The following is a 26,467-nucleotide window of genomic DNA, read 5'->3' as shown; positions in this document are numbered from 1 at the left end:
AAAATGCAGTTATCACAACAGACAATGTCTAATGTTCAGCAGTATCTGCTTACAATTCATAGTGACAAAGAAAAGGCACTAAGTATAGCACAAGACACAACGAGAGGTATGTTACCCCAGGCACGTGCGAGCAACCAATGCTGATGTGTCCAGGGCTTGAGTCAAAGCAATTGACACTGATCGAGGTTGTTCAATCCTTGGGCGAATACATTAATGAAGAAGATGATTCGATACGTGCCAGAGCAATAGACTACCTCTCCCAAGTCATCGGCCGATTGAGTCCGACATTTCTCTCACGGCAGCAAATACAAGTGCTCTGCCAGTTCCTTTGTGACCGCATCGAGGATGGAGGCGCCGTCGGAGGCCTCAGAAAGCTCCAAGCTTTGGGGAGGTTCAACAAGGAAATGGCAGCGATGACCTTCAGAGCGTGAGTAAGTGAGTCATCATGTCTTCCTGGACATGGGGCATGCGGACAAGGCTTCAAAATGCAAAATTCATGGCCAACGACTTGCTTCAGTCGCCTGGCGTTACTGAGGATCCTGACGTTAACTCATGTGCACGTAGAATGCTCGACCGTTACCAGGACCTGCAAATCCGTCCGCAAGCTCAAAGGCTACAGATACTGGAGCTGCTGAACGACTTGATGTTGAAGCACCGCAATGCACTCAAAGAGCTGGGTAACGAGTCCATTGTTGGCATTACAGACCTTGTTAGTGGAGAGAAAGACCCGAGAAATCTGATGGTCATCTTTTCGATACTTAGAGTTGTCATGGTAGAGTGGGACATACCTGGACACGCCGAAGTTTGTCTCATCTCGGTAGGTTATGGAACTCCACTAATTCCATCTAGATGTTATTCGATTCGGTGTTCTGCTACTTCCCTATTACCTTTCGACCGCCCCCAGATGATCCTTACGGGATTACTGCACAGGACCTCAAAAGCCGCCTGAGAGATTGCATTGCTGCATCAGGACACTTTGCACCCTACGCATTTCCTCAATTAATTGATAAGCTCGACTCTACATCACCAAATGTCAAGGTAGGTGTTAGCCACTCCTCTACAAAGTCACTCTCTGACATGCCACAGAAAGATGTCCTGCAAACTATCACAGCTTGTGCGTCATCTTATGGCATCACGACCCTCTCAAACTATTCGATAATGCTATGGGACTCTTTAAAATTCGAAATCTTGAATGTCCAAGAGGAAGACATAGCAGAGGAAGCACTGGTCTCATTGCAAGCCATAGCAATCAGGCTTGGTCTAGGTTTAGACTCTACGGATCCGAAGACGCCTTTGGCCAGGTATCTGCGACCGATCACAAAGGAGTGTAACGAACAGCTCCAAGAACCACAGCATAAACAAGCAAAGCCTGCAGGACAAATTCTTAGTGCACTGGGTACATCATCGCCTGTCACATTCTTCCTTATTGTCAAAGCTATCGTTCCGTCTTTGATGGCCCTTTACCAGGATGCCGAGAGCATTGCAAAGCAAAGAGCGCTCTTGGAAGTATTGGTACAAATATTTGATTCTGCAATTGCGGTGTACGGGACGCCCAGCATACCGGCCCCAAACACAAGGGTAGAAAATCCTTTAGAACCCTTCAAAGATCGGCTATTTGAACTGAACAGTCAGGCGTTGATGGGCAGTGCAGCTGACGAAGTATCATTCCGTGTGGTGGCACTGAAAGCTTTGCTACGCTTGTGCCTTCTTCGCAGATATTTGCAGGACAATGAGATTGGTATGGCTGTCCAATATTTCGATGAGATTGTCCTTTTGGAGGATCCAAGTGGAAAAGACGACCTGAAAAGAGAGGCAATCCAAGCATTGGTCGAGCTTTCCAGGATCAAGCCCAATCTTATTATGGACATCACATTCCCGGCGTTTATGGCGAAGCTGCCTGACTCGAGCCCATCAGACGATCAGGATTATCTCATTACCTTGGAGGGCCTGGCAAAGCTGAGCGTGGAAAGATATGTTGCTGACACGCTCATTCGACGACTGCTGAACAGATTGGACATTGTGCTACAAAACGATGGATGTTCCGCATATCCGCAAGCAATCTTGTCCACGTTACACTATATCCTCAGTCAACGAGATCTTGATCAAGATCCAAATCTGAGCAGCTATCACGAGAGGATAGTGGTTGGCCTCACTAGTCAGGTGGTGCTCGCAAGTGTTGGCAAAGCCCCGACTACAGCGCTGAACGAGGAACCCACCTTGGAGATATTGGGCCGTTTGGCCGTGATGATTGTTCGTGCCCTGGATGAGCACAAACAGCAATCCGTGGCGCTTCATATTTACTCATTATTCGTGGACGAAGCCGATTTTGTACCTGTTCCCTTCAGAGGTAACGTACCAAAGCTGCAAATGTCGACGATGATTCTTTCTGCTTCCTTGATGGCAGGTGTAAGGCACTCGGTGGGTTCAACCCTTTTGACGGTGCTTGCAATCACTCACAGAAATAGGTTTCCCTGCAATTTACTGATCCAGGCGTTGGCCCAATAAATAAAACACTTGCAGAGCTCGTCAGGATAGCTTTCTTAGAGGACGTGCCGCCTTTACGACAAGCCATTCTAAGACAAATCGGTCTTTTGACAAACAAGTTCGTATTGCCGCAAGACACGGAGTCAGTCCTTGGAATCTTGAAAAATCTCCTCTTGGGGCTGTCCGAGACCACAAGTGCATCTGAGAATGCAGTACGAATTGTGTTTTGGGTCGCAAAAGGGCTCATTCTACGACTTGCCCACACAGATGAGATACTGGAGCGTTTATTAAATCTACTATCCGTAAAAGAATGCGGTATTGCAAGTGCTCGTGGTTTTGGACTGCTTCTTGCACCAGATGAGGTTCTTTCGAAGGAAAATGGTGCCCAGATCAGGTTGCTTGCAAAGCAAAAGGTGTTCAATATCTGTGTGCCCAATATCGCCAAAGAGTTTCGAAGGGCGAATCCTGCAACCAAGTCAAATTACCTCGTTGCGTTGTCGGGCATCCTGGAGCACATGCCTACAGAAGTGGTTTTGCCAGAAATCGATACGATTCTCCCACTCCTTCTGCGAAGTCTCGATCTCGAGGACTCTGACGTCAAGGCGGCGACCATACAGACTCTTACGGTCGTGAGCCAAGAGAACCCTAAGGCTATCGAAGGACATGTTGGCAGCTTGGTCAGCAGGCTTCTCAAGTGCGTTACATATCCCGGGGTCAATTCAGCCGACGTACGGCACAATGCGTTGCGTTGCTTACGGGTATTTCCTGGAAGGGTCAAGGACAGCACTCTACTTCCTTACAAACATACAGTGACGAGAGGTCTATTGAACGTCTTGGATGATCCCAAGAGAAACGTTAGGAAGGAAGCGGTGGAATGTCGAGTGGCTTGGTTCAACATGGACGAGCCTCAGAGCGATTGAATGAGTAGTGCTGGCGGGAGATCAGTCGTATTATGTCTTGCATGGAACTGCATAATGGGAGTAGAGATCACATAAGGGATTTGTAAAAGAGCTTATATGGCACGTTCAGCTCCAACTTGGACTTGGGTCTCAGCTGTTAATCAGTCACGAATGGGGCAAGATAAAATACAGCTAGAGTATTTTTCAAACCGCCCAAGGTGTGTCAAACGGCCGATCGGCAGCTCACAGTGTGGCGTACTGGCGTCATCAACGATCTAATGTTGATCTTTCCTTTCTCACTCGTACTTACTGTTGCACGTGGGATGACTCAAAAGTAATCACGGCACGTTCTTTGATTGCTTGAAGGTCTGGGAATTCTGTACTCTACCTTCAACCGTTATCATTCAAGAAAGCACCGTCAACAAGACCACAGTCAGCGACAACAACTCTGCGTATACTCAGCTCAGGGCCTTGGATTCCTTTCCCTCCATACTCACCATGTCTACCATCACAGATATCACGGACGAATCTACCTTTCACTCGCATGTTTCCTCCCTCCCATCAACCGCCCTAGCCGTCGTTTCCTTCCACGCGCCATGGGCAGCCCCATGCAAGCAAATGCGTCTCATTCTAGAAACCCTCGCTTCATCCTACCCACCGCAATCACCACCAGTCATCTCATTCCTAAGTCTTGACGCCGAGGCTCTGCCAGAAATATCCGAGTCCTACGACGTCACTGCTGTACCATTCCTAGTCCTTCAGCGAGATGAGAAGGTGCTCGAGAGCGTCAGTGGAAGCGAGGCTTCGAAGGTACGGGACGCGGTTGAACGCCATGCTGGAAAAGGGGGTAATACTGGGAAGCTTGGCCTGCCACCTGCGTTGAAGACCAGCCCAGTAGGAGGCGGAGAAGAGAAGGGTCAGCAGACGGAGAAGACCAAGAATCTAAGTAGCTATGCGCCGGAAAGTGGTGACGCTGCAACGGCGCCTGAGATGTCGTCCACGCAGGGCCAGAAGGAGGAATTGGACCAGAGATTGGGAGAGCTGGTAAAGGCCGCACCTGTAATGCTCTTCATGAAAGGGACACCTAGCACACCACAGTGCGGCTTCAGCAGACAATTAGTTGGTTTGCTGAGGGAGAAGGGGGTGAGATACGGTTTCTTCAAGTAAGTGGAATCCAAACTGTGAGGTTCTCTGTGTCCAAGTGCTGAATTTTCACAGCATACTTGCAGATGAAGAAGTCAGACAAGGGTTGAAGGCTTGGGTAACGTGGATGATTTTGCTGCTATGGGATGAAGCTAACGAACAAGTAGTCCGATTGGCCAACCTTCCCACAGCTGTATCTCCAAGGGGAGCTCGTTGGGGGTCTTGACATAGTAAGTAAGCTAAATTCCTTAACATCATGTCCACTAATATGATTTAGGTGAAAGAAGAGTTGGACAGTAATCCGGGCTTTTTCTCGGAATATCAAGCGGCGCCCAAAGGGCAAGGGGGTATGTCGGCGCCAGAAGCTCAGACGGAACCGATCAGTACTTGAGATGGTCTCGTTCTCTGAGGTTTGACGAGGTTGAGCGTTAATGAGGATGGGTGGCGTTCTTGGAGATGTTGGGCCTCCACGTATTCATTTTGATGGCGGCAACGCTGCAGCTATAGCAGAGTCAGATAAAACACTCGAACCACGCAATCCGAAAACCCATAGAAAATTCGGGTTCATTGTTGACATTCTTATTACATTGAGCAAGGTAAAACACAGAGAGTTCTTGGGGACCGGGCTCCTCCACATATCTGCCGCGATAAGCGCGCTCATCGCTGTGTTGACTTAAGTATTCTTCTGCAGCTTCATAGTGCAATTCCTGGCGAGGACGATGATATCGCGCACTTGAGAGTGCATGGCTGGATGTCGGGAGGTGGGGAGTACCTTAAGGACAAGGCACGTAGAACGATCTGAACAAAACTCGTCGATGCAATGCTCATCAATTGATCAGGGATCTCGACTGCAAGTAGTAGCGGCTGGAGCAATTGCAGGCCTCGTTTCAAGGTAGAGACTTGCAGGCACCGTGTTCGAGTTGGACTGATAGCTGAATCGTACAGGTCCTGCATAGCCCCTCTTGACGTTCTCAAAATCCGGCTACAGCTCCAGATCCATTCTCTTTCCGATCCGTTATCAAGCCGGGACTCAGCAAGAGCTGCGCGTTATGGTATTGGAAACACGTTCAAGAGCATTCTTCTTGATGAAGGAATCACAGTAGGTCCTGGTCAAGGTTTAGAGAGTGCTGCTGGTCACTGACTATTATCATGGAGTAGGCTCTATGGAAGGGCAACGTCGCAGCCTCATTTCTTTACATCAATTATGGAGCCGTACAATTCTCCGTCTATCGTGCAGTTGCCACAACAATTCATCCTCTGAACATGCAAAACGAGGCCGAAGCCTTCATCTCCGGCGCTGTTGCCGGGGCATCAGCAACCACTTTCACTTACCCTTTGGACCTCCTTCGCACACGATTTGCTGCGCAAGGGCCAGATAAGGTGTATGCCAGCTTGCGAGGCGGTATCCGCGATATTTGGCGTGAGGAGGGTCCAAAAGGCTTTTTCCAAGGGTTGGGAGCTGGAGTGGGCCAAGTCGTGCCTTACATGGGACTCTTTTTCAGTGCGTATGAGGCCTTCCGATCACCACTGGCAACGCTATCTCTCCCATTTGGATCCGGTGATGCGACTGCTGGCGTACTCGCTAGTGTGTTAGCCAAGACAGGAGTATTCCCATTGGATTTGATCAGGAAACGCCTGCAAGTGCAAGGGCCAGCGAGGGCGCGATATGTAGGAGGAACAATACCGGTGTATGGGAAGGGGGTTTGGAGGACGGGAAAGAGTATCGTGGCTCGAGAGGGGTGGAGGGGATTGTATGGAGGTCTAAGCGTAGGATTGGTCAAGTCTGCGCCAGCCAGTGCGATTACAATGTGGACGTACGAGAGGGTTCTCAAGTTTTTGAAAGAGATGGAGAAGCCAAATGAGAAGATGACATGAAATTCTTTTCCGGCGAGCTTGCCGGCCGCCGTGCAATCAAAAGGTTTCTTTCGAGTCCGAATCTTTGGTGGAATCTAGCGCACACATGCCTGTCTGCAAGGTGAGTTGCTGGTATGCATAAGAGATTATGTGGGCAATGATTAGACTAACGACCACAAAGGCGGTGGTGGCGGGAACTGTTCCTCATCGATTATGGGGATTATCAAGGTGTTGCAGAACCATCTTCAAGCGTCGAATCGCAGGGCCGTCTTGAAGACAACTCTGGTTTTCATTTGCTGCCTTCAATTCCTCGCGAGCCTCATGTACTAAAGGCAACATGTCGCCCCAGACTTCATCGTGGTACCTATCTATGTCGATCCAAGGCTGGACATCCCCTAATCTAGAAAACAGAAGATGCCCTCTTTCATGTATGCCTTTCTGAGTCGCCAAAGATGCATTACTCAAATCCCAAGGAGCGCGAAAGTCAGGCACGAGATCAAGATGGTTTGATGAACGTAAAGCATCGACGAATCTAGGTGGCCCTTTCCGTCTTTGCAGTCTCTCAAAATTTTGCTCTTCCCCTCTGGCCTTCTCCATATCCAGGGTGCTGTTGGGCTCTTCGTCCATCGTAAATGCCGGGTCAGACAGTAGAGCTACGACAGCAATGCCATCATTATCTTCGTGCGTGAAATCTTGGTTCTCGTCCTGCGTTTTCCAGGTCTCCTTCTCTTGTAGTCGCGGCAGATGATCCTCTCCTATTCCTGAAGAGAACGCCGACTGCCGGTCAACATTGCACGCAGGCCCATCCTGTGCAAACTCGGATTCATGCTCAAGTCCGTTTGGCCCTGCGAAAAACTCACCGAATGCAGCCTGACCATGACCTCTTCCGAATTTGCCGACTTTTTCATTCGAACGGAACGATTCGCTTTGGTCTAAAGTGACTTGTTCATATTGTGCTGATGAGCGGAGTGCCAAGGAAGACTCGCCTATGTCTGTTGAGCTAGACGACGGACCGGCTTTGGCATTGTCGGTTTTGAGTGAAGACAGGACTCCAGTGACAGCTTTTGGTGAAGGTCGCGTAAACTCTTTCAGCAGTCCGGACGCAGATTCTCCTATCCGTTGGGACAAGATAGCCGTCGCTTCTGATCCCTGACGAGGTGTCTCTGCTGATGGTCGTCTGGCATCATTTGCTCGCTGGCTTCCCAAAACTCGACTTTCCAAGAGGGACTCAATGTCCGAGATCCCGTGAAGGCCAAGGCGTCCAACCCCCGCTTTCGGCTGATTCCCCATATGTATTGTGAAGATCAAAGATTAATGTGGGAAAGGTCCCTTCTTGTAGATGGGGTTGACCTAAGTTCCGTTCTTAGTACGCAACCTCTTCAAGGAAAGTGTAGGTGGGTTCAGGAATGTGGTAATAGAATTGATGCTGTTGTTCAGGCTTCCAAAATTTGGGGAGGTTTGAAAGTCCCGAAACGCATGATTAAAAAGTGAAACGTACAGAGTGTGTTCGAAGGATGGATGCAATATGTCGTAATGTTTAACACAAAACCGAGGCTCTGCTTGGCCTCAAAAGTGACGCACTCGAACGCACTGGGAAGCTCATGATCGGGCTTGGCGCTGTCGTCCCGTTCACACCTCCCAAACTCTCTCCCCCGTTCATTCACTCATTCATTCACTTTGCTTGCTACCTTGACCGATCTCGCAATCACAGTTACGCCGGACTTGATGCAAGAACATGGTACTGCTTGACCATCTATATAGAAGGTTCAAAGCGGAACAATAGTCGGCCTAGGCATTAGGCAAAATCCTCACGCGCCCACCTTCCGCCTTGACATCTTCACACTCGCTCTCTACCATACCCAACATTATCCCGCCAAACAGAAGCTGCAGCTGAAGGCAGCAAAGCGTTCTTGGGGCCCAGCGTGCTCCTGGAGATCAGGCACCGTGTTGCAAAATAGTGGTAGGTCGCGGCAATAAGTACAGCTGCGGCGAGATTGTGAGGAGGATTCGAGAACAATGGTTGCTCCCGAAGAGCCCACTCAGCCAACATGGAAATTCACCCAGTAAGTTCCCTAGCGCTTGGTGCTTGGTGTTGAAGTGAACCATTATCCTCTGGTGTTGTCTCTCGAGGCTCTGTGCTACGCGTTACACCTCAATGCTCGTGAAGTATACACATTATGCTGGAGAACACTCTGCCCAACAAAGCAAATGATCCGGGGCTTGACCGCTGGCTAAATTGTGAATCTAGGTGTTTTGGCGATAAGGGTGACGTTGAGGACATAACCGAAGGTGAGTCCGAAATACATAAAGTTTGTGCCACCACTGGGATCAGGCTTGCTGACATGATTGTCTCACAACAGCGGACATCATTTCCACTGTGGAATTCGATCACACGGGCAATTATCTAGCAACGGGTGACAAGGGTGGACGGGTAGTGCTCTTTGAAAGGAACGAATCGGTCCGTTACATCCTATGCGCAGGAGACCCTCAAGCGTCTTCGTGATGCGTTCTGAGTAGCTGACCGTTGGCAGAAGAAAACTTGCGAATATAAGTTCCATACCGAGTTCCAGTCGCATGAGCCCGAGTTCGATTACTTGAAATCCTTGGAGATAGAAGAGAAAATCAACAAGATCAAGTGGTGTAGAAGACAGAATGCCTCTCACTACCTTCTCTCAACAAACGACAAGACAATCAAGTTATGGAAAGTCTTCGAGAAGTCGTTGAAGGTGGTGGCGGAAAATAATCTCTCACATGATCTCACTCCGGGTGGTGCTATAGGAGGAGGTGGTGGCCCACCACGACCGAATCCAAATGTCTCATTTCGCGATGCTTCGTCTCTCAAACTTCCTCGCCTTACACACCATGATACCGTTGTTGCTGCGGTCCCTCGTCGAAACTACGCAAACGCACACGCCTACCACATCAACAGCATCTCTGTCAACAGCGATGGGGAGACGTTTATCAGCAGTGACGATCTGCGTATAAACTTATGGAACCTTAATATACAAGACCAGAGCTTCAACATCGTCGATATCAAGCCTACCAATATGGAGGAGTTGACCGAGGTGATCACCGCTGCCGAGTTTCACCCACAAAGCTGCAATTGGTTCATGTATGCAAGTTCAAAGGGCACGATCAAGTTGGCTGATATGCGTGAAAATGCTCTTTGCGATCAGCACGCCAAACGTAGGTTCGCTGAGCGATGCTGAACCAGCGGAAAGCTAATGCGAAACATTCCAGAGTTCGAGCAAGAAGAAGACCCGTCAGCGCGCTCCTTCTTTTCCGAGATAATATCATCAATCTCTGATGTACGGTTCTCACACGATGGTCGTTATATTCTGTCTCGCGACTACCTGACTGTCAAGATCTGGGACGTCAACATGGAGCGGACCCCGGTCAAGACCATCCCAATTCATGAGCACCTGCGACCTCGCCTATGTGATACGTATGAAAATGATAGCATCTTTGACAAGTTTGAGGTCGTTTTCTCTGGCGACGCAAAGAACGTAATGACGGGCAGCTACAACAACAATTTCATGATCTACCCATCTGATCCAGAGAGGGAGACGGAGGTCGTGCTTCAGGCTGACAAATCCGCTTTCAAGCAAAAAAAGATTGGCGTACCAACACCAATCAATTCATCTACAAGCCCCACCAATGGGCCATCGAACAAGAAGGGCAACTCCAGAGCGGGCAGCCCAGCAGCAGGAGCAGGAGGACAAGGGGGCCGAATGAAGAAGGAGACGGATGCAGACCAGATTGACTTCAACAAGAAGATTCTGCACATGAGCTGGCATCCTTTTGAAGACAGTATAGCCATTGCAGCTACGAACAATGTAAGCAAAGGACCCTCTTGGTTTGCATTACGCACTGAACACTGCTGATGTGAAATCAGCTTTTTGTATTCTCGGCATTGTAAGCAACTACAGCTTCCATAATCATTGCGATTCTTAATCATACATCCGGTGGTTATTCACTGCATGCATGCAATGCCAAAATGCATCCTTTCTTATGGATCAACCACTGAACTCGGACCGGGCAGGCACGAACAGTCTCAGGACCTATAGACGCAACGTGAACCAGCCGAATTAGAAGGCGGCTTTGTGAGGCATAGGGCGATAAAGGCATGGCTTGATGTTCTCCGGGCATAATGATAGGCAGCATCCCGATGCATGCAAGATCCTTACGGTGATAATGATGCATTCAGAGCGATGACTGAAGGGCGGTACTGTGGTGGAACAGACACTTCGTAGATAAAACATTATCCAGCTATTCGACCTGCTAGGTTTTGAGCCATGGGGTATTGTCGGGGAAGCACCTTTCTCTCCGCACCTACAAACCCTGGCTTGCAAGGTTCACCTTAATCTACTACCAACGAAGGCAATAAGTGCAAGACCTGCAAACCCAGCAGTCCTCGGGATGCTGGTATCCTGGAGCACCAGAGATGGTTTTCGTCTCCACAATGCGAAGTAAACCGCTTAGTTGCTTAATCTGATGCGATATCAAGTACATAAGTCCAATGGAGGCTTTCTCTCTCTGTGCTGTGCTGCGGATCAAACCGTCATAGACCTCGGGTCTGGTAGCCTCTCAACCCGAAAGCCTGTGGCTGATGATCAATTTTTGGAGGCCCCCTATAGAGGTGATGATCTAAAGACATGAAAAGAGAAATGAAAAAAATAAAGAAATATCATATGGGGACCCCGTTGTAAGACACTGTCAATTCTGGGACAATTACTCGGAAGAGCACCTCGGATATTTCTAAGGTAGGCAGCAACGCGGCCAACGCCCTAAAGTGAATTACTCTATTCGCGCGTATGCTCGGCAAATTGGCGTCAGGTACCGGGAGATCGACGGGCTTCCCGCAGGCGCTAAAGTAGATAAATCTGGCGGGCATCATCTCTTCGATCTTACATAGCTATATAAGAATACGCCGGCGACCACTGCCATTATTACCATTCTCACCATTCTAGCTGTTAATACGGCTCTTCTGTCCTTCAAACATTCAGACATTCTGGAAATATTCCCTTGGTAAGTCTCAATCTTCTTTTCATCCACCGCACAGATCCACCCACCATCATCACAATCCATCACAATCATGAACAATTATAGATGATACTGTGAAATAGACGCCCATCACAGCGCATAAAGGCTAACAAGATCTGCAAAGAAAGATCAAGCATGAATTCCTCCACCCAAGGCAATGTCGATCCTTATCAGGCGCCCTCGACAGCACCAAGTCCCCATGCAAATACTCCTCCCCGCGCCAGACAGGTCACTGCTGCACCAGCGCTTGAGCACGGGAAAGGGCAAGGGATAAGGAAAGCGGGAAGAGATTATCGCGGTTCGTGGACCCTGGCCAAGGTCTTCGGCACTTCAGCGCCATTGATACATATATACCTGCCTTTTTTCATCAATTGGCTTGGCATTGTCGGTCTTATATTCGGAGGCTGCTGCTCCAACGTAAGTTACAACCACCAGCGTCTTGCCCGCTTTGACCCAAAACATGACGCAGGTGTTCGCCTTGGAATCAATCATCAAGTGAGTGCACGGTTTTATCATTACCCTTGCTTACTTTCGCTGACTGCTGGGTCATTAGATGGGAACCAGAGAGCGGTACGTCGAACCTTGCCTTGCTTCCAATCGACATGACCTGACAATCATAAAAGGGCTCCTGATCACCTTCGTCCAGTTCGTTGTAACAGCGCTTGTCACATCGCCGACTTACTTCTCTGCCCGCCGTCTACCATTCTTCCTCAAGCGGCGCCAAATTCCCTTGACTCGATTGACTCTAAGTGCCTTCATGTTTTTCGCTGTGAACATGCTCAATAACTTTGCCTTTGGCTACAACATCTCCGTCCCGGTACATATAATACTACGAAGCGGAGGAAGCGTGATGACCATGCTCGTTGGCTACGTCTGGGGGAAACGTTACACCAGCATGCAAAGTAAGTCGGTGCTGGTGATGGCACGCAAGCTTGTGGCTTATGCTGAACTCACTTCAGTCTTCAGCGTAGCGATGCTCACAGCCGGCATCGGAGTGGCAGCCATGGCGGACGCTCAAGCCAAGGCATGCATTAACTTTTTTTCGGTCACAACGCTTTTGATGGCAGGAGACTGATCAATAACATGCAGGGCAAAACGAAGTCCACTTCCAGCACCAACATAGATTCCGAATTCATCACAGGCCTCGTGATCCTCGCTGTCGCTCAACTACTCTCCGCGATTATGGGAATTTACACTGAGATCACATACTCCAGATACGGCAGACATTGGCATGAAAACCTCTTCTACCAGCACTTCCTTTCAATACCGATGTTTTACCCTTTCTTTCCCTCGCTTCTCGAACAATTGAAGAAACTTGTCTACTCCGAACCCATTCAGCTTTCGCCTTCTTTGTACCGGTCCCTGTACATAAAGTCTAATTCGACATTCGACTCTGGCGACCTTCAACTTCCACCGATGGCGCTTACGCCTTCTGTTCTCGGGGTCGCATTTCCAAAACACGTCTTCAACCTCGCTCTGAACGCTGGGACGCAATTTGCTTGCATCAGAGGTGTGAACGCCCTGAGCGCCAGAACATCCGCGCTTGGAGTCTCCATCGCACTCAACGTCAGGAAGCTAGTCAGTCTGTGCGTAAGTCTCTGGCTATTCGGAAACAAGCTACCAGAGGGGGTTCTTTTAGGCGCAGTCATTGTGTTTGGGAGCACAAGCATCTGGGCGTGGGAGGGCCAGAGGATCGGAAAGAAGGATAAAAGGAAGGGAAAGATGCCGTAGCGATGTGGCAAACAAACGATTGAGCGGCATTCAAACGGCATTCATTCGGCGCATAAGCGTGAGCGATATCGAGATACCCATGGTCGGAGGCGGCGCACGACGTGTGCCATCGTATACAAAGCAGTGTCTGCAACGTCTGCAACACGGCAAGCAAAAAGGTGGATGAAGCTTTCTCTTCTATGAACTTCAATTTCATCCGAGCTCATCCAATTTGACAAAGATTTTCTGGACAGCATGACAAACCGGAGAGCTGCATGATTACTGGGCGTGAAATCTACCATGATTGTGGATATAAGTGCCAGCCAAGATTAGGTCAGTCTCAGGTACGAAAGCAGCTCAATGAAGAATCCCCACAGATGTGACATGTACAGATCTATTGTGAAGGCGACTTGCTAAGAATAAATCGCATCGGGCTATCGAACGTAGGAACAGCAATCGACAACCTCAGGAATGCAAGCCGCCACTGCGAGAGTAAACGGAGACCAACGCCTATATCACCCTCTGTAAGAGGATGTTTCCGTACTAGAAATACATTGATTAGGTCTTCCCTACAGCACCTCTCCAACGATCTTGGCAGCTTCCCGGTAGGTGCCTAGATTGCGGGAACCTGTAAGCAAATGGCCTTTTCAACAACCTCCGGCTTTGAGGAACATACCAAGCAACTTCTCACACTTCTCCCTCTCAGCTTTGATCCCGTCGTCCTCATACAGCAGATCCCCGAAGAGGTCTTCTTTGTAAAGTTCACTCACCAACCTGTTTTGCACAACATCTTTGCTGTGGTTAACAAGCAGGTGCATGACCGCTTTTGGAACTTGGTCAGCGATGGTTTCGCGGACGATGTTGAAGTAAGAAGAGATGAGCGCGCGGATGAGTTCTGTTTCCAGGGCTTCCCGCTCGGTGAGTTCGGGATCGCCTTGGGAGGGCTAAGACTTCTTGTTAGAGTCGAAATCTAACTACTTACGCATACGTTACTTTGGAAGGGGGATGGGGACGTACAAATTGAGAATCGTAGTCATTGTAGCCCTGACTTGACCTTGCAACCTCGTAATCGTCCTGACTGTACGCTGGTTGTATAGATGATGCTCGCTCTACATGCTTGTTCTCACCCCTTCGGATACTCTGGCTGAAACTGGGTTCGTTGTGGCTCACGTGGCGGTTCCCAGCTGCTGCGGCTGCGGCTGTACCGCCTACTGCATTAATCCCACCAGCTGAAGGCAGTCCGCCTTCCTTGCCAAAGAAGTAGTTGAGGAACGAGTCTCGTGTATTTCCTGCTGCTGCGCCGATAAACCTTGGTGGCGAGCTTGATCGTCCGTTCATCGTTGCAGCAATGTTGTTGTGGCCATTCTCACCATTTCGGCCAACAGCAGGAGACATACTTCGGCTGCTTTTGACAGTGTGACCTCGATGCGGGAGTGTATGTATACTCTTCAGATCGTCTGCGGCTTCTTCCTCGTCCTCGGGGGTTTCCGTGCCGTTCATGCCGCCTGCTAACTCTTTCATTCGTCTCTTTTCCCGCTTCCTTCTCTCCTCAGCCGCGACCGCCTTCTTCTCTTTCTCCTGCTTGTTCTGGATCACAGACGACATTGCTGCTGCTGCGCCAAGGAAATTGGGATGGTTGGTATTGATGTAGGCGCGCTGGATGGAGATGAGAGATTCCACGTAGCTGGATGCTGGACCTAGTCTTTCACGGAGGAGGTCTGATACAACTTCAATGAGTTTCGCTTGTAGTCGTGGAAATCTTGAGAGCTCAGTGGAACCACAGGTGTGACATATCTTGATAAGCTCCTCATACACTAACTCGACGCAGCGTTGGCTAGGTATTTCTAGCATCTTGATCTGTGGCTTGACCAGGAGATCGAAGGCGAGCTCGGGGACGAAGAGGCTGGGTCGAGGGCCGGTGGAGTTCCGGATTGCTGTTCGTATATCGAGAACAGAGAGATTGGTTGTAGGATCGATCGTTTCCAAAGAGTTACCAAAGACAGAGTTGAAAATGTAGTAGATCCTTGCGCCTCCACAGAGTTCTTTAGTGGAGATCTCCATCGATGTTCCGTCTATCGATGAAATGAAAGACGAGGCAAAGCGTGTCATCAGTTGTAGTATTAGAGAACCCCGGTGCTCCTTTCCACTGAACTGCATGTTGCCATAGCTGGCGAGCTCTTGTTGTGTTTGGCCCATCAATGTATTTAATCTTGCCTTAATATCTGGTAACCGGTCTCGGATATGAGCCATTAAGGTATTATTGAGACTCTTTGCAAGAAACTGAGTCCCACAGCGGTTTGCCATATTGCGATAAGCAGGATTGTGCCTGAAGAAGTCCGCTTCATCCTTCAACGCATCTGCCAAGGATTTATTGCCCTGTATGTCGTGCTGTGACCTATTAACCACCCCAATGAACCCAAGCTTTAGCGGATAGACACGGCCAGATAATATGTCCAGAGCGTTCGTGCCGTGATCCATAAGATCTATCTTGGTGAGCACGCCGATTGTTCGTCGACCCATCGGATCCACATGACGGGCCAACTTGAGTGCTTCTGAGTTGACAATATCGACATTCGCCGGAGATACCGCGAGTATGATACTGTTTGGTTTAGCGATATACTCTGATATCAGATTCCTTGTCTGCTTTTCTATATCCGAGGGTTGGTCTCCAATGGGTACTTTTGTCAAACCAGGCAGATCGACCAAGGTCAGGCTTAGGACATGAGGCGAGTAGATTTTCAGGTTTATTGGCTGCCTATTGATGCCTTTGTTGCTCCCTGCTATCCTAGCTGTCTCGTTCTCTATTTCTCTTTTCACCTCTCCAAAGTCCCGGAATTTTTGGCCCGGCATGTGGTGGAACTCGGCCCATTCTCCTTGCCCTGCCACGCTGGCTGCCGTATGAGGAACATGGACCTCATCGCTGTCCGGTTTATCGTCTCGCTCGCTGGGGACGTTGATGAGCTGTAAGATCAGCGGTCTCCTTGTTACAATGCCACTCCCACGTGGTAAGAAGTCGCGCTGTCGATAGTCAGTAAGAGTCTATCGAGGATGTGCAAGCATCAACATACACCAACGATGTTTTCTAGCACAGAAGATTTTCCGGAGGATTGTGAGCCTACTACTACCTAGAGACAGGTCAGCCGTAGCCTAAGAGCAATGCGCGTGTGAGCATAGTGGGGCATAGGTACAATCTGCGGCAGGTCCAGGGAGTCATTGCCAATGGTATTGAAGACCAGATCCTGTAATTTGTTGACGACACCAAGTAAATCCTCCCCGAGAGATGCCATTCTGCGTGTCCTTGTCGACCGTACGGCACTCGGGGAGTTTGTTTAAAGATATTGAGAACCGCGTCACGCCTGGCAGTCACGAGCTTGAAGCCTTGGAATGGCGTTGAAGGAGGCACTAGGTCAGCAAGGTTGTATGCTACGTGACATAGACGTCTCCCAGTTTCGAATGCGAGGCTGAAGTTAGAGCCGTATGGCCGTTGGAGAAAAGTGTTTCCCAAAGGCCAAGAATTGCAAGCTTTTCTTCGTTGTTTACTGGGCCAAGGTCTGGGGATTACGCACAGTGTGCGCAAACATGGTCACTTAGGTCAATTCCATTCCGACCACTGAACCATCACATCTCTCCAGAAGTAATAATCTTTCGAAACCCTCCTTGACTTTCAATCAATCAGGAAATATATCGTGCACTGTCTTACTTTTTATAGCTTTGCAGCTTCGCAAAGCCTCTCCATCATGGAAAAACACACGTCAAGTGATCTCTACAACACAATATGACCAAGAGACGTGTATAATGTTATTCTTGGCTCGCTACTTCTAAGTCCTCTTGTTTGTGGGGTACTTCTCCCAGACTACAAGGAGAGATCAAAATCATAAAGCTTTCAAGCTTTCAGATCTTTGAGCCCCAGGGTTTCATGACTAGTCCTCCTGATATTTGGACAACGCGCCGTACGAAAGTCTGCCCGGCGTTTTGAGTAGGCCGAAAGCAACACCACAGTTGGGGCTCTTTGTCCGCGAAAGCACTAGAACATCTGCTCCAAGCCGGTATACAGAGGTAAACGAGGAATATTTGGGGTCCAATGGCACACGGATTGCAAGGCTCAAGTCAGTGTAGAGGTCGCAACCTGTCTGCACACAATTGCATCGCTTCTTGGAGCTCTTTTCCCTCGCAAAGATTTCCATACTATTATGGTTCGAGCCAAGAAATATGTTCTGGAAGGGCTCAAACTGCCTCCCGGAAAATTTACCCAATCGGCCAATACTATCGTTGTTGCAAATCTTGAGGCTTTCCGTAGATGAAGTCGTACACTCGGGGACTTTCCCTCAAGAGTTCCTTTTCAAATGTCCATAGCGGACTCTCTGGTAACTCCTTCTTCGGACCGGACCCTTTACGACGAGAGCGTAGTTCCCAAAAAGCGGTCGGTCGTTTGTCGGCTGTCTCATCCATATATTTCAGCTTGTAAGGGTTCAAGGCGTCGCAGTCGTATTTCCCTTTATCTTCTACTCCTGGTCCTCGAAGCACAATTCGTGAGCGAGCTGAGGGATGCACATACTCATGCGTGTCCCGGAGCGATTTACCAGTCGACTTGCCAGTGTCCTGGTCCACTTGGCAATATAAGCCCTTTTCTGTCAGCATCACTCCGCGAACCCACATCATTTGATTGGGGAGACCTACAGGCGTGCGAGTCTCTCGCCCACCAAGAACGTACACCCCGGTCATGGACTTGTAAATCTTGCCGAAACTCCATGGCCTTTTTTTCTGCCCAGAATTTTTATAATACGCCTCCGTCTGGTCATACTGATCCAGGATATAGTCTTCGTCGAACTCGAGGAAAGGCTCAACCTGTGCCATCATCCAGGCCAACGTGATATTGGATTCGCCTTGATCAGGATATCCGCCACCAATGTTCTGATGTACGCCAGGGAACCAAATCTGAAATACCGGTGTCATTTTGGTGAACTTGGATCCTGGCGGCGATAACACATACCTGTCTCAGATTGGTTGCATTGTTGCGTGGCTTCGCCCACACACTTGGCTGTAAAACCATTGCGTTATTCACAGGCTCCTTGATTGAATACTGAGAATCTTACAGAGAAGGAGGCACGATGTTCATCCAGCGCCAGCGCTTGAAAAGCGTTCTGAATGCGGTTGTTCAAATTCGTATCGTAGAAGAGATACTCTTTCGTAGATCTGGTCTGCAAATGCAGTCTTTCAAGCCATGGGATGCGTGGTATACCTAACGAGCCCACCGTATCAAACACTCCGACCACCTTTATCTCGATATCAAGCCTGGTAAGATCCCGCTTCTCAAGTTCTTCCTCGTATCTCGGATCCGAAACACTTGGTTTGTTTGGGAAGGGGCTGTCCGGGTTTGCTGGTTGGTAATTTGGGTTCTCGCGGTTTTCAAAGTCTTTGAAAACTTCCGCGAGACTTGGTAAGCCAGCCTTCGTCAGAAGCCCAACGCCACCTATGAGACCCGCTATGCTCCGAGCAGTGAAGGCTCCACGTGAGAAGCCAAATAGAAAAATCTCGTCGTCCATAGAATAATTATTGCAGATGAATCTTCAAGTCCTTGGAGTCAGCATGTCTCTGTTAGGATCATACGTGAGCTGTGAAACAGGCCCCGGGGGTGTCTTCGTCCTGCGACAAGTCTCGCAACTCAGATTGCAGAGGAAGAGATGCGTCGGGAAAGACTCACGCATAAGCGTCACGTATGTTAGTAGACAAGCCTTCTGCTGTAGCCCTAGCGTCGCACCGCAATTAGTCGAATCTTCGACCGTGAAATATACCAGAAGTGATTACCCTCCGATGACTCGGTTGAGGATATTTCCCGTTGATCCTATCCCGGCCTGGTAAAAGACGACCTGTTGAACGCCTCTTGAGCTCACAGGCTTGATCGCTTCCGAGATCCGAGTGACGTTGCTTGGGATCGGGAGCTTCCCTTTGGAGAGACCCATGCTGGCGTCCAGCCAAGTGCCTAAGGGTTATGCATGAGCACGGATACAGTAACATGCCAAGCCAGGGGTATCGGCATCAAGATGGGAAGTCCAAACATATCCTTACCATCGCAGCAGACCACAATCCTTTTCATCTTGAATTCAAGAGCTCTAATCTACAATTTTTCTTCATGCAGTCGAAAGGGAAAGAATGGGTGTGTATGCGATGTGCTTCGAGAGTGTGCGTATGCCAGAGACCAAGACGGGAAGACGGGAAGACGTCGAAGCACCTGTTAAGCACTTTCTACTCGATCTTGACATGTTCGAATCTTTGCCGTCGTGTCCTAATTTCCGGAGTGTGTCCAGTGTTGATGTGATGTTGATCGGGCGGCTCTGTCGCACGTGCGTGGCACCTCCGCCTTGTTCGCTTTGTGCCTGTACAGCCCGATGACTTAGGGTCCGTTCACTTGCAGCCAAGTCAAAGGATGTAAAAGGTAGGTACATCGACCTCATTCATTTGAATGCTTACAAGACTACTGTCAAGTAAGCCGTTATAATTGATGACAACCTAAGTCTTGCTGGTTGCTGAGGTGTGAAGACAGCCTAGACAGGGATCATTGGCGGCGCGCGGCTCGAAGCATGGACAACAAAATTCTAGCGTGGGGTTCCAGGGTTCCGGGGTTCCTTCCCCACTTTCGTCATCGCCGTTGTCAATACTTTGATAAAGTAGCTAAGTACATTTTTATATCAATTCTTCCTCTCCAACATCACCGCAAGTACTCGAATCATGCGTTGCGTGACCTTCCCTTTCGCCCTCTTTGTTTGGATAGTCTTCACGAAATTGTGTGGAGCTTGGACTCCCCTCCAAAATGCCTTCAATGACCGGCCTGCTACAGCAAGCGAGAGTGTACACGAAGCTCTCGTAAAGGCTGCAATCATCCCCGATAGTAACTATATCCCCAATGCGTCTACAGCTGTGACTTTACCCCTTCAGCAGTGATTATCTACATCCACTTTCCTTGTTGTGTCTCTAGGCAACGGACAGTGCTTATCTATGCTGATACTACATTCTTACAGTCCTCGATGATTTCCAACCATCAGTCTACGTCACGCTCTCCTACGCATCAAGACACAAGACTGTAGATCTGGGAAACAAAATCAAGCCAAAGAAAGTCACTTTCCCACCAGTCTTCAACATCGACGCTTCGGCCATGGCCCCAACTCGCACTCTCAGAAGCAATACCACGTATACTCTCGTCTTATCTGACCCTGATGCGACATCCCGGGCGGAGCCCGTAATGGCGCAGATGTGCCATTGGATTGTCACAAATTTGACCTTGCCGTTTCAGTCTCCCAACTCTGACAGGGCTCTCGACTGGCTTTCGTCGTTCTTTTACACGGAAGAACCGGAGGATATTAGCGTTCAAGAGATCATGCCTTATTTACCACCGACACCACCGCCGGAGACGGGGTATCACCGCTATGTCTTTATTTTGCTAGCGCCGGCAACGGAGAAAGACATACAAGGAGAGCTCACAAAACCAAAGGATAGGCCGCATTGGGGTTACGGGAAGGTCGGCGCAGGAGTCAGAGAGTGGGCAGATGAGAACAATTTGGTGGCTGTTGGTAAGCAGAGGGTTATTTGATTTGGTCCAAGACGTCACGTTAATGACATCTAGGTGCCAATTTCTTCTATTCCAAAGACAAGAAACAATAACTTATCCAGAGAGGATCAACATCACCTCCATGATTAACGACGAAATGAAAGCTCCATGGGGCCACGCATTCCGGGAAGGATGAAGGAAGTAGAGGAGCTCAATGGATGGAGTACAGCACAGTCCTCAAAAGTCCGAATTATTGATTGGGCTTGGAGCCCCTCGTTCTCATGACAGTTTTACGTAGGTACTTCCAAAACAAGAGGATGTAGGAGTCAAAAAATAAAGAATAATCAACATATGCTCTATGTTAAACCAAGTTCAATTGACGGGTGATCCCTTGGTGGAGATACAGATTTTGTGTTATCTTTGACCATGTTCGGGAGGTAATGCAGAATGACGTCGATTTCCGCTGGACCGTGGTAGAAGCTTGGTGGTTCTTTCCCAGTCTTAATATACCTTCGTGCTTTAGCCTACCAAAATGTCTCCATTGGCCTCTTCGTATATCATAGTCGGCGCCGGTGTTTTTGGAGCGAGTACTGCATTGAGTCTGTCTAGGGAAAAGCCCGCACCAACAGTCATTCTGATAGACAGAGCTCCGTTCCCTTGTCCGATAGCCGCCTCGCATGATATCAACAAGATCGTCAGGTCAGACTATAGTGACATTTTCTACTGCAAACTTGGCCTGCAGACTCTAGAACGATGGAGGGAAGACCCCTTGTATATGCAGTGGTATCACCAATCTGGTCTTGCAAAAGCCACAGATGAACGGTTCGGCAAAGTCCAAAAGATTTTTGATAATTACAAGGAACTCGGAGTTGATGTCAAAGCTGAGCTGTTTAGCCCAAAGGAGATGAAGACTAGATTTGAAGGGTTGTATGCCGACGGCGACTTCACCGATGTGGACGATATCCTTTGGAATCCGTCGTCAGGCTGGGCTGAGGCCGCAAGAGCGCTGAAAACCACCACTGAAGCTGCTGTGGAGAATGGTGTCCACTATGTTTCCGCTCCTGTGGCAAACCTTCTACTAAAGAATGGGTGTTGCACTGGCATCCGGACCGAAGATGGCAGAACCTTCAGCGCCTCAAAGGTAATCTTGTCTACAGGCGCATACACTGCCAAATTACTTGCAGATAGTGCTCCTACGCAGCTGGAACTCCAGGTCGGAGATAGAATTACAGCTTGCGCTGTCTGCGAAGCGGCTGTTAACCTCACCGAAGAGCAAGCAAAGACTTTTCAGAACGCGGCGGCCTTTGTCCTTGATGCGGGAGAAGTCCAGGGTATGGTACCCTTCGAATCATAAAATATGGAGGTAACTCTGACCGCGTTTGTTTTTTTCGCAGGCGAAACAATGCCGCCCACGCCCCAACGGCAGCTCAAATTCATACGCGATGTCCCTTTTCGTAACACTGTCTATCACCCAGCTTCTGGTCAATCACTATCGGTCCCGCTCACCAGCATCGAAAGAAGTCGGTGGACATCGCCGGAGAATATGCCCAGCGGCATTCGTGAAGAAGTTGGTAGGGTCTTGAACGGCATATACGGCAAGGAGATAAAAGGGCTTAGGCCCGATGTCTATAGATTTTGTTGGTACGCGTCCGTTCACAAGGAGGAGCCAACCACCGCCTTTCTTACAAACAACACAGGGATGGAATTACTCAGGACAACAATTGGTACATCTGTCCGCACCCTCGCTGTCAGAATCTGTATATAGCTACGGCTGGTAAGCCTCTTTCCTCCTCCTTCTGATGAGCATCTGCTGACGGGCTTGTCTCTAGGTTCTTTCCATGTAAGTCTGAAATTCCAAACACTTTGTCCCGGATATTGCTCATCAATTCAAAGGGCTGGAAATTCCTTCCAATCATAGGTCAGTATGTAGTGGAGATGCTCAAGGGTGAACTGAGTGTAGAAATGACTCAAAGATGGGAGTGGGATCGGAGTTTCGAGGGCTACCCGAAAAATATTCTGCTCCCTGAGAGGGAGCTAAGAGACCTTGAAGATTGATCAGGCCGGCAGCCAGAGACCAAAAGGGACGGTTTCGACATGGTGAAAGGGAGAACTGGCTCGTGCAAAAGTTCAAAAATGCCGTACTATTATTTCACTCATGTACAGAGACATGACGGTCCCAAATTTTTTGGGATCAAACATCTCCCAAACCTTCCTTTCGACTTCTTTCGCCTCTATCGCATTTTCCATTGTTATCTTGATGCTTTTCGCTATCAAAAATATTGAAACGTCTTTTTCTTTTACAACTGATCTATTGCTTGGAGGTTTATGATGGAATTTAGATAATGGAAAATTTCCGCATGCTCACCAGGGTTGACCTTCTTGTCGTGCATCTGCATCAGCGTTTATGGCGACCAAGCCAGGATAGGGGCCTGTGGTGTGACTGGAATAACAGATATTGATCATTTGAGAAACTAGGCGGGCTCCATCGGGTATTCGGGATTGAGACCAGGCTTGTATTCTCCAAGAACTTATCCCGGTGATCAATACAATCATCCGGTTGCTGGAGACTTGTGGAAGAATGATGGTGGCAGAACCACCTTGTAGGTGCGCTCTCAGCCAGCAATTTGATGAGCCAATCTTGGGCCGGCTGACATATTCGTTGGCAAAAGATCAATTACATAGCTCAACATCGAAAGATAGACGGGCGAGTCTGAGCACTCCTCTTCCAATACCGGATCATCGCATTGAGCAATGGCAAAATCATCTGCTCGAGATATAGTTGGCCTGCGGCTGCTGGCGTAGAGCTTTCGGAATTAGCTTCTCTTCAGTAAGATGCGTATTGAGTTGCTGCCTACGAGTCGGGCGCAGCATCAATTGTGAATATATGTACTACTCATGGAAAATGGCTTGCAACTCGGAAAGGGGCGTTCATGACGACAAGACAAGGCCGGAACGGGCCATGATCTAGGGGCAAACCCAGCCTTTGGCGCAAGAGCCCCGTTGTAGTATAGTACAGGACATGGACGTGTTTGGAAAAATTTGGGTTCTCCGTCAACACCTATGAGCTTGTGCTCGATGCTAATTTTGACCAATATGACGCTGGTAGTCTGCAAAATGACATGCTCTTCTTTGGAAACGCGGTCTAGACCCTGTGCAACAAGTGAATTCTCTGCTTTCTTTCTGCTTCTCGGGTAGAGAACTCTAGCTTCTATCATTATCTTCGTGTGAAGGTCATGACCTCACCAAGACCTTGAACAATGACCGCTCCAGTAATGGGAGGCTCCAGCGAAGAAGATGCCCCGTGTTCAGACGTTTAGGGGGGTTACTGGGTTCTTGTCTCCCCATTGGCGAGACATTGATTGGTAGCTTCTCGGACGAAGTGATTGTAGTCGTGCTCGCTCTTACCCCGTGGCCAATGAGCATATTGCCCGCGAAGCGCTTGCCCCAATTGTTCTTCCGTTCAGCATCTGGGGACATGGAAGTAGAGCCAGTTCCTGGGGAATATATTGAGGGCGAAGAAGCAGGTGATAGTCCGGACGGATTTTCGCATTGGAAGTAGCTGTCGCTTGTTTTCCCCAGGTCGAGAAGGCAGTGGCGGCGAGGCAAATGACTGCGCGGGCGATTTGGCATAGTGCGGATATGTCTGCGAGGATACGGGCGCTGCGCCAGCTCGAGGGTGTAAAGGCGGAGACGAAGACGACTGCCGGGGTAGATGGGCATTCTGTGAAGGGATAGTCGTCATGTTAGGAGGAGTGGTGCATCTCAAGCCCCAAACAGATTTTCAGGTACGGTAGAGGTGCCCTTATGCTCTCATGTTGTGGAGAAATCAACGGTAAAGAAAGAATCTTTCGGGCTACAGACTCCACCAGCGTGCAGCTTCAGCTGCCCCTGTACTGAAGCGAATAGTCTTACGGCACCACTTTCGTGGCCCGTAAAAAGGTCATCAAATCGCTTTGGCCTTATTGAACACGTTGTGGCTGTGAGTACCAGACGAAGGCCTGATCCGAGCATGGGTGGGCAAATGACGATCCGTATTGTGAGAATCTCTGAGAAGTTAGGAAATGTTTCGGCACATGGATATGCGGTCAGTTTGCAATAAGGAAACCTCAGCATCATGACGAACTCATGATATGCATTTCATTGGTGTCTCTTTAGTCATCAATCGTAACGCCATGGGGTTGCTTGCCACCGTTTTGTCTATCGCCAGTATGCAGATCTGTGCGCCTTCGCAATGCAATGCCGAAATCTTCGCTAATGGACCAAATTGGCACTCGAGAAATCCTATCATGTTGTCAGCTCGACTTCACAGGTCATTAACGGAGAACGAACCGGATACAGAGCTTGCAACGTAGAAGCAACGCGCTCAACCTCTTCTGCAACACCTTGCACCTTGGCATCCCATTTCCTAAGGTCACGACCAACCACGTTACCAGCCTGCCCTCCATTTGTCCTCTCCTCACTACCTTCACCACCGTCGAAGAAGATCATCCCGTCAATCTGATCTATCCTGCCTGTCAAGCGTCCCTGTTCCATCATGCCAGCCGCATATTCTTCACTTCGCTCAACATCAAGATCTAGCAGTAAGCCAAGTTCGTTGACCCCGATGTTGTTGTACAGTCTGGAAGTGCTCAGAAGATTGTGTTCTATAACAGCCTTTCGAAGGACCGTAGACCCATCACTCGTCCTTGCAAGCTGATGAGGGGCAAGGCTGTCTGCGAATTTGTCGACTTCCTCTACCGAGAGTAGACGATCCAAGAACATCTTCTCTAGAATGCCAAATTCAGCGACATGAGGTGCTCTCTCGTCTTTGTATAGCTTTGCGAGAGTACGTGATCGTTGTGGGCCTGCGGGTGCTAACACAGCGCATTTGATAGCTGCAGAAAGAGCATGCATGCGTTCTTCTTCGGCGAGTGTCATGTTGAAGCTGACGCTATGGTATGCTGAGCTGGCGTCGAGAAACTTTCGCCGAGCATCAAGTATTCGAGCCTGAGAGAGATGAAACATGAGGTTGAGTTCTGGGTCCTCCACTTTGTAGAGTAGATTCTTTGCCCGGTTCAGGTAGCTTTCAGCGCTCGTAGTGTCATCCTCTTCGATGTAAAGTCGGCAGATCCGCATCCAGGTCTTGACTTTTGCATCGTCTGAGATCTTACGTTGTGATGATTCTAGTTGTATGCCTTGTAGCATCTTCGCGGCGTCAATAAAGTCTTCCTGCTCTTGATAGGCATCTGCCGTGATCTCCCGTATCATAGCATCTTGCTCCTCAAATGAAACAACCCTTGACTCCAAAATCTGTAAAGCGTGGGTCCCGACCTCAATCTTGGACTCTGTACTCTTGATTGAGCCGATGGCCTCAACGGCTGATGCTAGTAACGGTCTCGCCGCTATAATGCCCAAAGAATCCTTTAGTATCGAGTCGATGAACGCTATAAGGTTCGGTGGCACTTGGGAGGGATCTGAGCTGGAGGTGATCTGGCGTAGGAGATCATTGTAGCCGGACGGTTTCTCTGATTGAGAGGTTGACGGGTTCTCGAGCTTTGCAAGGGTTTCGCGAGTACTTGGAGACTCCATCGTTGGTTTCAAATTCCTCAATTCTGGATTCTGACCCCAGCCTATGTTGCCGGTCGCTCAGTACCTGTGTGCGTCCAGTGATGGTGACTTTGATGTGTTCAGGAATGGCCCCAAGCGTCTTTGGAGCTTGATAAGATTAGGGCTGAAACCCGACTACACTCCCGGCCGTACCACTATCTCCTAACAGATCACTGTCTCAAGATCAGTACCATAGCGAGTCAAG

The 26,467-nt window shown here is 49.1% G+C and overlaps 13 protein-coding genes across 13 annotated transcripts; 7 read left to right on the top strand and 6 right to left on the bottom strand.

The window, feature by feature from the left end:
- Window positions 1-24: 24 nt before the first annotated feature.
- On the top strand, window positions 25-3,404 carry HO173_005310 (uncharacterized protein; the record flags this gene model as incomplete). The annotated part of the gene is made up of 6 exons (XM_037307228.1): window positions 25-106; window positions 154-427; window positions 565-802; window positions 850-1,038; window positions 1,087-2,418; window positions 2,466-3,404. 6 exons carry the CDS (start codon window positions 25-27, stop codon window positions 3,402-3,404), a joined length of 3,054 nt encoding a protein of 1,017 aa, XP_037165868.1.
- A 477-nt stretch (window positions 3,405-3,881) lies between these two features.
- Window positions 3,882-4,917, top strand: HO173_005309 (uncharacterized protein; the record flags this gene model as incomplete). Its single annotated transcript, XM_037307227.1, has 4 exons — window positions 3,882-4,546; window positions 4,602-4,644; window positions 4,694-4,756; window positions 4,804-4,917. The coding sequence occupies 4 exons, from the start codon at window positions 3,882-3,884 to the stop codon at window positions 4,915-4,917; spliced, it is 885 nt and encodes a 294-aa protein (XP_037165867.1).
- A 46-nt stretch (window positions 4,918-4,963) lies between these two features.
- Window positions 4,964-6,401, top strand: HO173_005308 (uncharacterized protein; the record flags this gene model as incomplete). Its single annotated transcript, XM_037307226.1, has 3 exons — window positions 4,964-5,037; window positions 5,472-5,625; window positions 5,685-6,401. The coding sequence occupies 3 exons, from the start codon at window positions 4,964-4,966 to the stop codon at window positions 6,399-6,401; spliced, it is 945 nt and encodes a 314-aa protein (XP_037165866.1).
- Window positions 6,402-6,584: 183 nt separating this feature from the next.
- HO173_005307 (uncharacterized protein) lies at window positions 6,585-7,670 on the bottom strand (the record flags this gene model as incomplete). The annotated part of the gene is made up of 1 exon (XM_037307225.1): window positions 6,585-7,670. The coding sequence occupies one exon, from the start codon at window positions 7,668-7,670 to the stop codon at window positions 6,585-6,587; it is 1,086 nt and encodes a 361-aa protein (XP_037165865.1).
- A 726-nt stretch (window positions 7,671-8,396) lies between these two features.
- On the top strand, window positions 8,397-10,447 carry HO173_005306 (uncharacterized protein; the record flags this gene model as incomplete). Its single annotated transcript, XM_037307224.1, has 7 exons — window positions 8,397-8,443; window positions 8,629-8,669; window positions 8,741-8,838; window positions 8,912-9,566; window positions 9,621-10,216; window positions 10,276-10,295; window positions 10,423-10,447. The coding sequence occupies 7 exons, from the start codon at window positions 8,397-8,399 to the stop codon at window positions 10,445-10,447; spliced, it is 1,482 nt and encodes a 493-aa protein (XP_037165864.1).
- A 1,111-nt stretch (window positions 10,448-11,558) lies between these two features.
- On the top strand, window positions 11,559-13,154 carry HO173_005305 (uncharacterized protein; the record flags this gene model as incomplete). Its single annotated transcript, XM_037307223.1, has 6 exons — window positions 11,559-11,840; window positions 11,893-11,918; window positions 11,977-11,993; window positions 12,047-12,325; window positions 12,383-12,447; window positions 12,513-13,154. 6 exons carry the CDS (start codon window positions 11,559-11,561, stop codon window positions 13,152-13,154), a joined length of 1,311 nt encoding a protein of 436 aa, XP_037165863.1.
- Window positions 13,155-13,702: 548 nt separating this feature from the next.
- HO173_005304 (uncharacterized protein) lies at window positions 13,703-16,420 on the bottom strand (the record flags this gene model as incomplete). The annotated part of the gene is made up of 5 exons (XM_037307222.1): window positions 13,703-13,746; window positions 13,810-14,077; window positions 14,151-16,151; window positions 16,202-16,258; window positions 16,322-16,420. 5 exons carry the CDS (start codon window positions 16,418-16,420, stop codon window positions 13,703-13,705), a joined length of 2,469 nt encoding a protein of 822 aa, XP_037165862.1.
- Window positions 16,421-17,053: 633 nt separating this feature from the next.
- HO173_005303 (uncharacterized protein) lies at window positions 17,054-17,317 on the bottom strand (the record flags this gene model as incomplete). Its single annotated transcript, XM_037307221.1, has 1 exon — window positions 17,054-17,317. One exon carries the CDS (start codon window positions 17,315-17,317, stop codon window positions 17,054-17,056), a length of 264 nt encoding a protein of 87 aa, XP_037165861.1.
- Window positions 17,318-17,396: 79 nt separating this feature from the next.
- HO173_005302 (uncharacterized protein) lies at window positions 17,397-19,227 on the bottom strand (the record flags this gene model as incomplete). The annotated part of the gene is made up of 7 exons (XM_037307220.1): window positions 17,397-17,756; window positions 17,811-18,068; window positions 18,124-18,171; window positions 18,227-18,698; window positions 18,835-18,879; window positions 18,939-19,113; window positions 19,200-19,227. 7 exons carry the CDS (start codon window positions 19,225-19,227, stop codon window positions 17,397-17,399), a joined length of 1,386 nt encoding a protein of 461 aa, XP_037165860.1.
- A 632-nt stretch (window positions 19,228-19,859) lies between these two features.
- HO173_005301 (uncharacterized protein) lies at window positions 19,860-20,789 on the top strand (the record flags this gene model as incomplete). Its single annotated transcript, XM_037307219.1, has 3 exons — window positions 19,860-20,019; window positions 20,150-20,698; window positions 20,752-20,789. The coding sequence occupies 3 exons, from the start codon at window positions 19,860-19,862 to the stop codon at window positions 20,787-20,789; spliced, it is 747 nt and encodes a 248-aa protein (XP_037165859.1).
- A 419-nt stretch (window positions 20,790-21,208) lies between these two features.
- HO173_005300 (uncharacterized protein) lies at window positions 21,209-22,731 on the top strand (the record flags this gene model as incomplete). Its single annotated transcript, XM_037307218.1, has 5 exons — window positions 21,209-22,007; window positions 22,071-22,317; window positions 22,374-22,450; window positions 22,506-22,516; window positions 22,570-22,731. The coding sequence occupies 5 exons, from the start codon at window positions 21,209-21,211 to the stop codon at window positions 22,729-22,731; spliced, it is 1,296 nt and encodes a 431-aa protein (XP_037165858.1).
- Window positions 22,732-23,907: 1,176 nt separating this feature from the next.
- Window positions 23,908-24,396, bottom strand: HO173_005299 (uncharacterized protein; the record flags this gene model as incomplete). Its single annotated transcript, XM_037307217.1, has 1 exon — window positions 23,908-24,396. One exon carries the CDS (start codon window positions 24,394-24,396, stop codon window positions 23,908-23,910), a length of 489 nt encoding a protein of 162 aa, XP_037165857.1.
- Window positions 24,397-24,927: 531 nt separating this feature from the next.
- On the bottom strand, window positions 24,928-26,244 carry HO173_005298 (uncharacterized protein; the record flags this gene model as incomplete). Its single annotated transcript, XM_037307216.1, has 2 exons — window positions 24,928-24,957; window positions 25,006-26,244. 2 exons carry the CDS (start codon window positions 26,242-26,244, stop codon window positions 24,928-24,930), a joined length of 1,269 nt encoding a protein of 422 aa, XP_037165856.1.
- Window positions 26,245-26,467: the final 223 nt, after the last annotated feature.

This window comes from Letharia columbiana (genome assembly GCF_014066305.1).
Source record: "Letharia columbiana isolate WasteWater2 chromosome Unknown Sc0000014_s0, whole genome shotgun sequence".
Taxonomy (NCBI): Eukaryota; Fungi; Ascomycota; class Lecanoromycetes; order Lecanorales; family Parmeliaceae; genus Letharia; species Letharia columbiana.
Note: the sequence above shows the minus strand (reverse complement) of the source record. Positions and strands in the feature narration are given on the sequence as shown.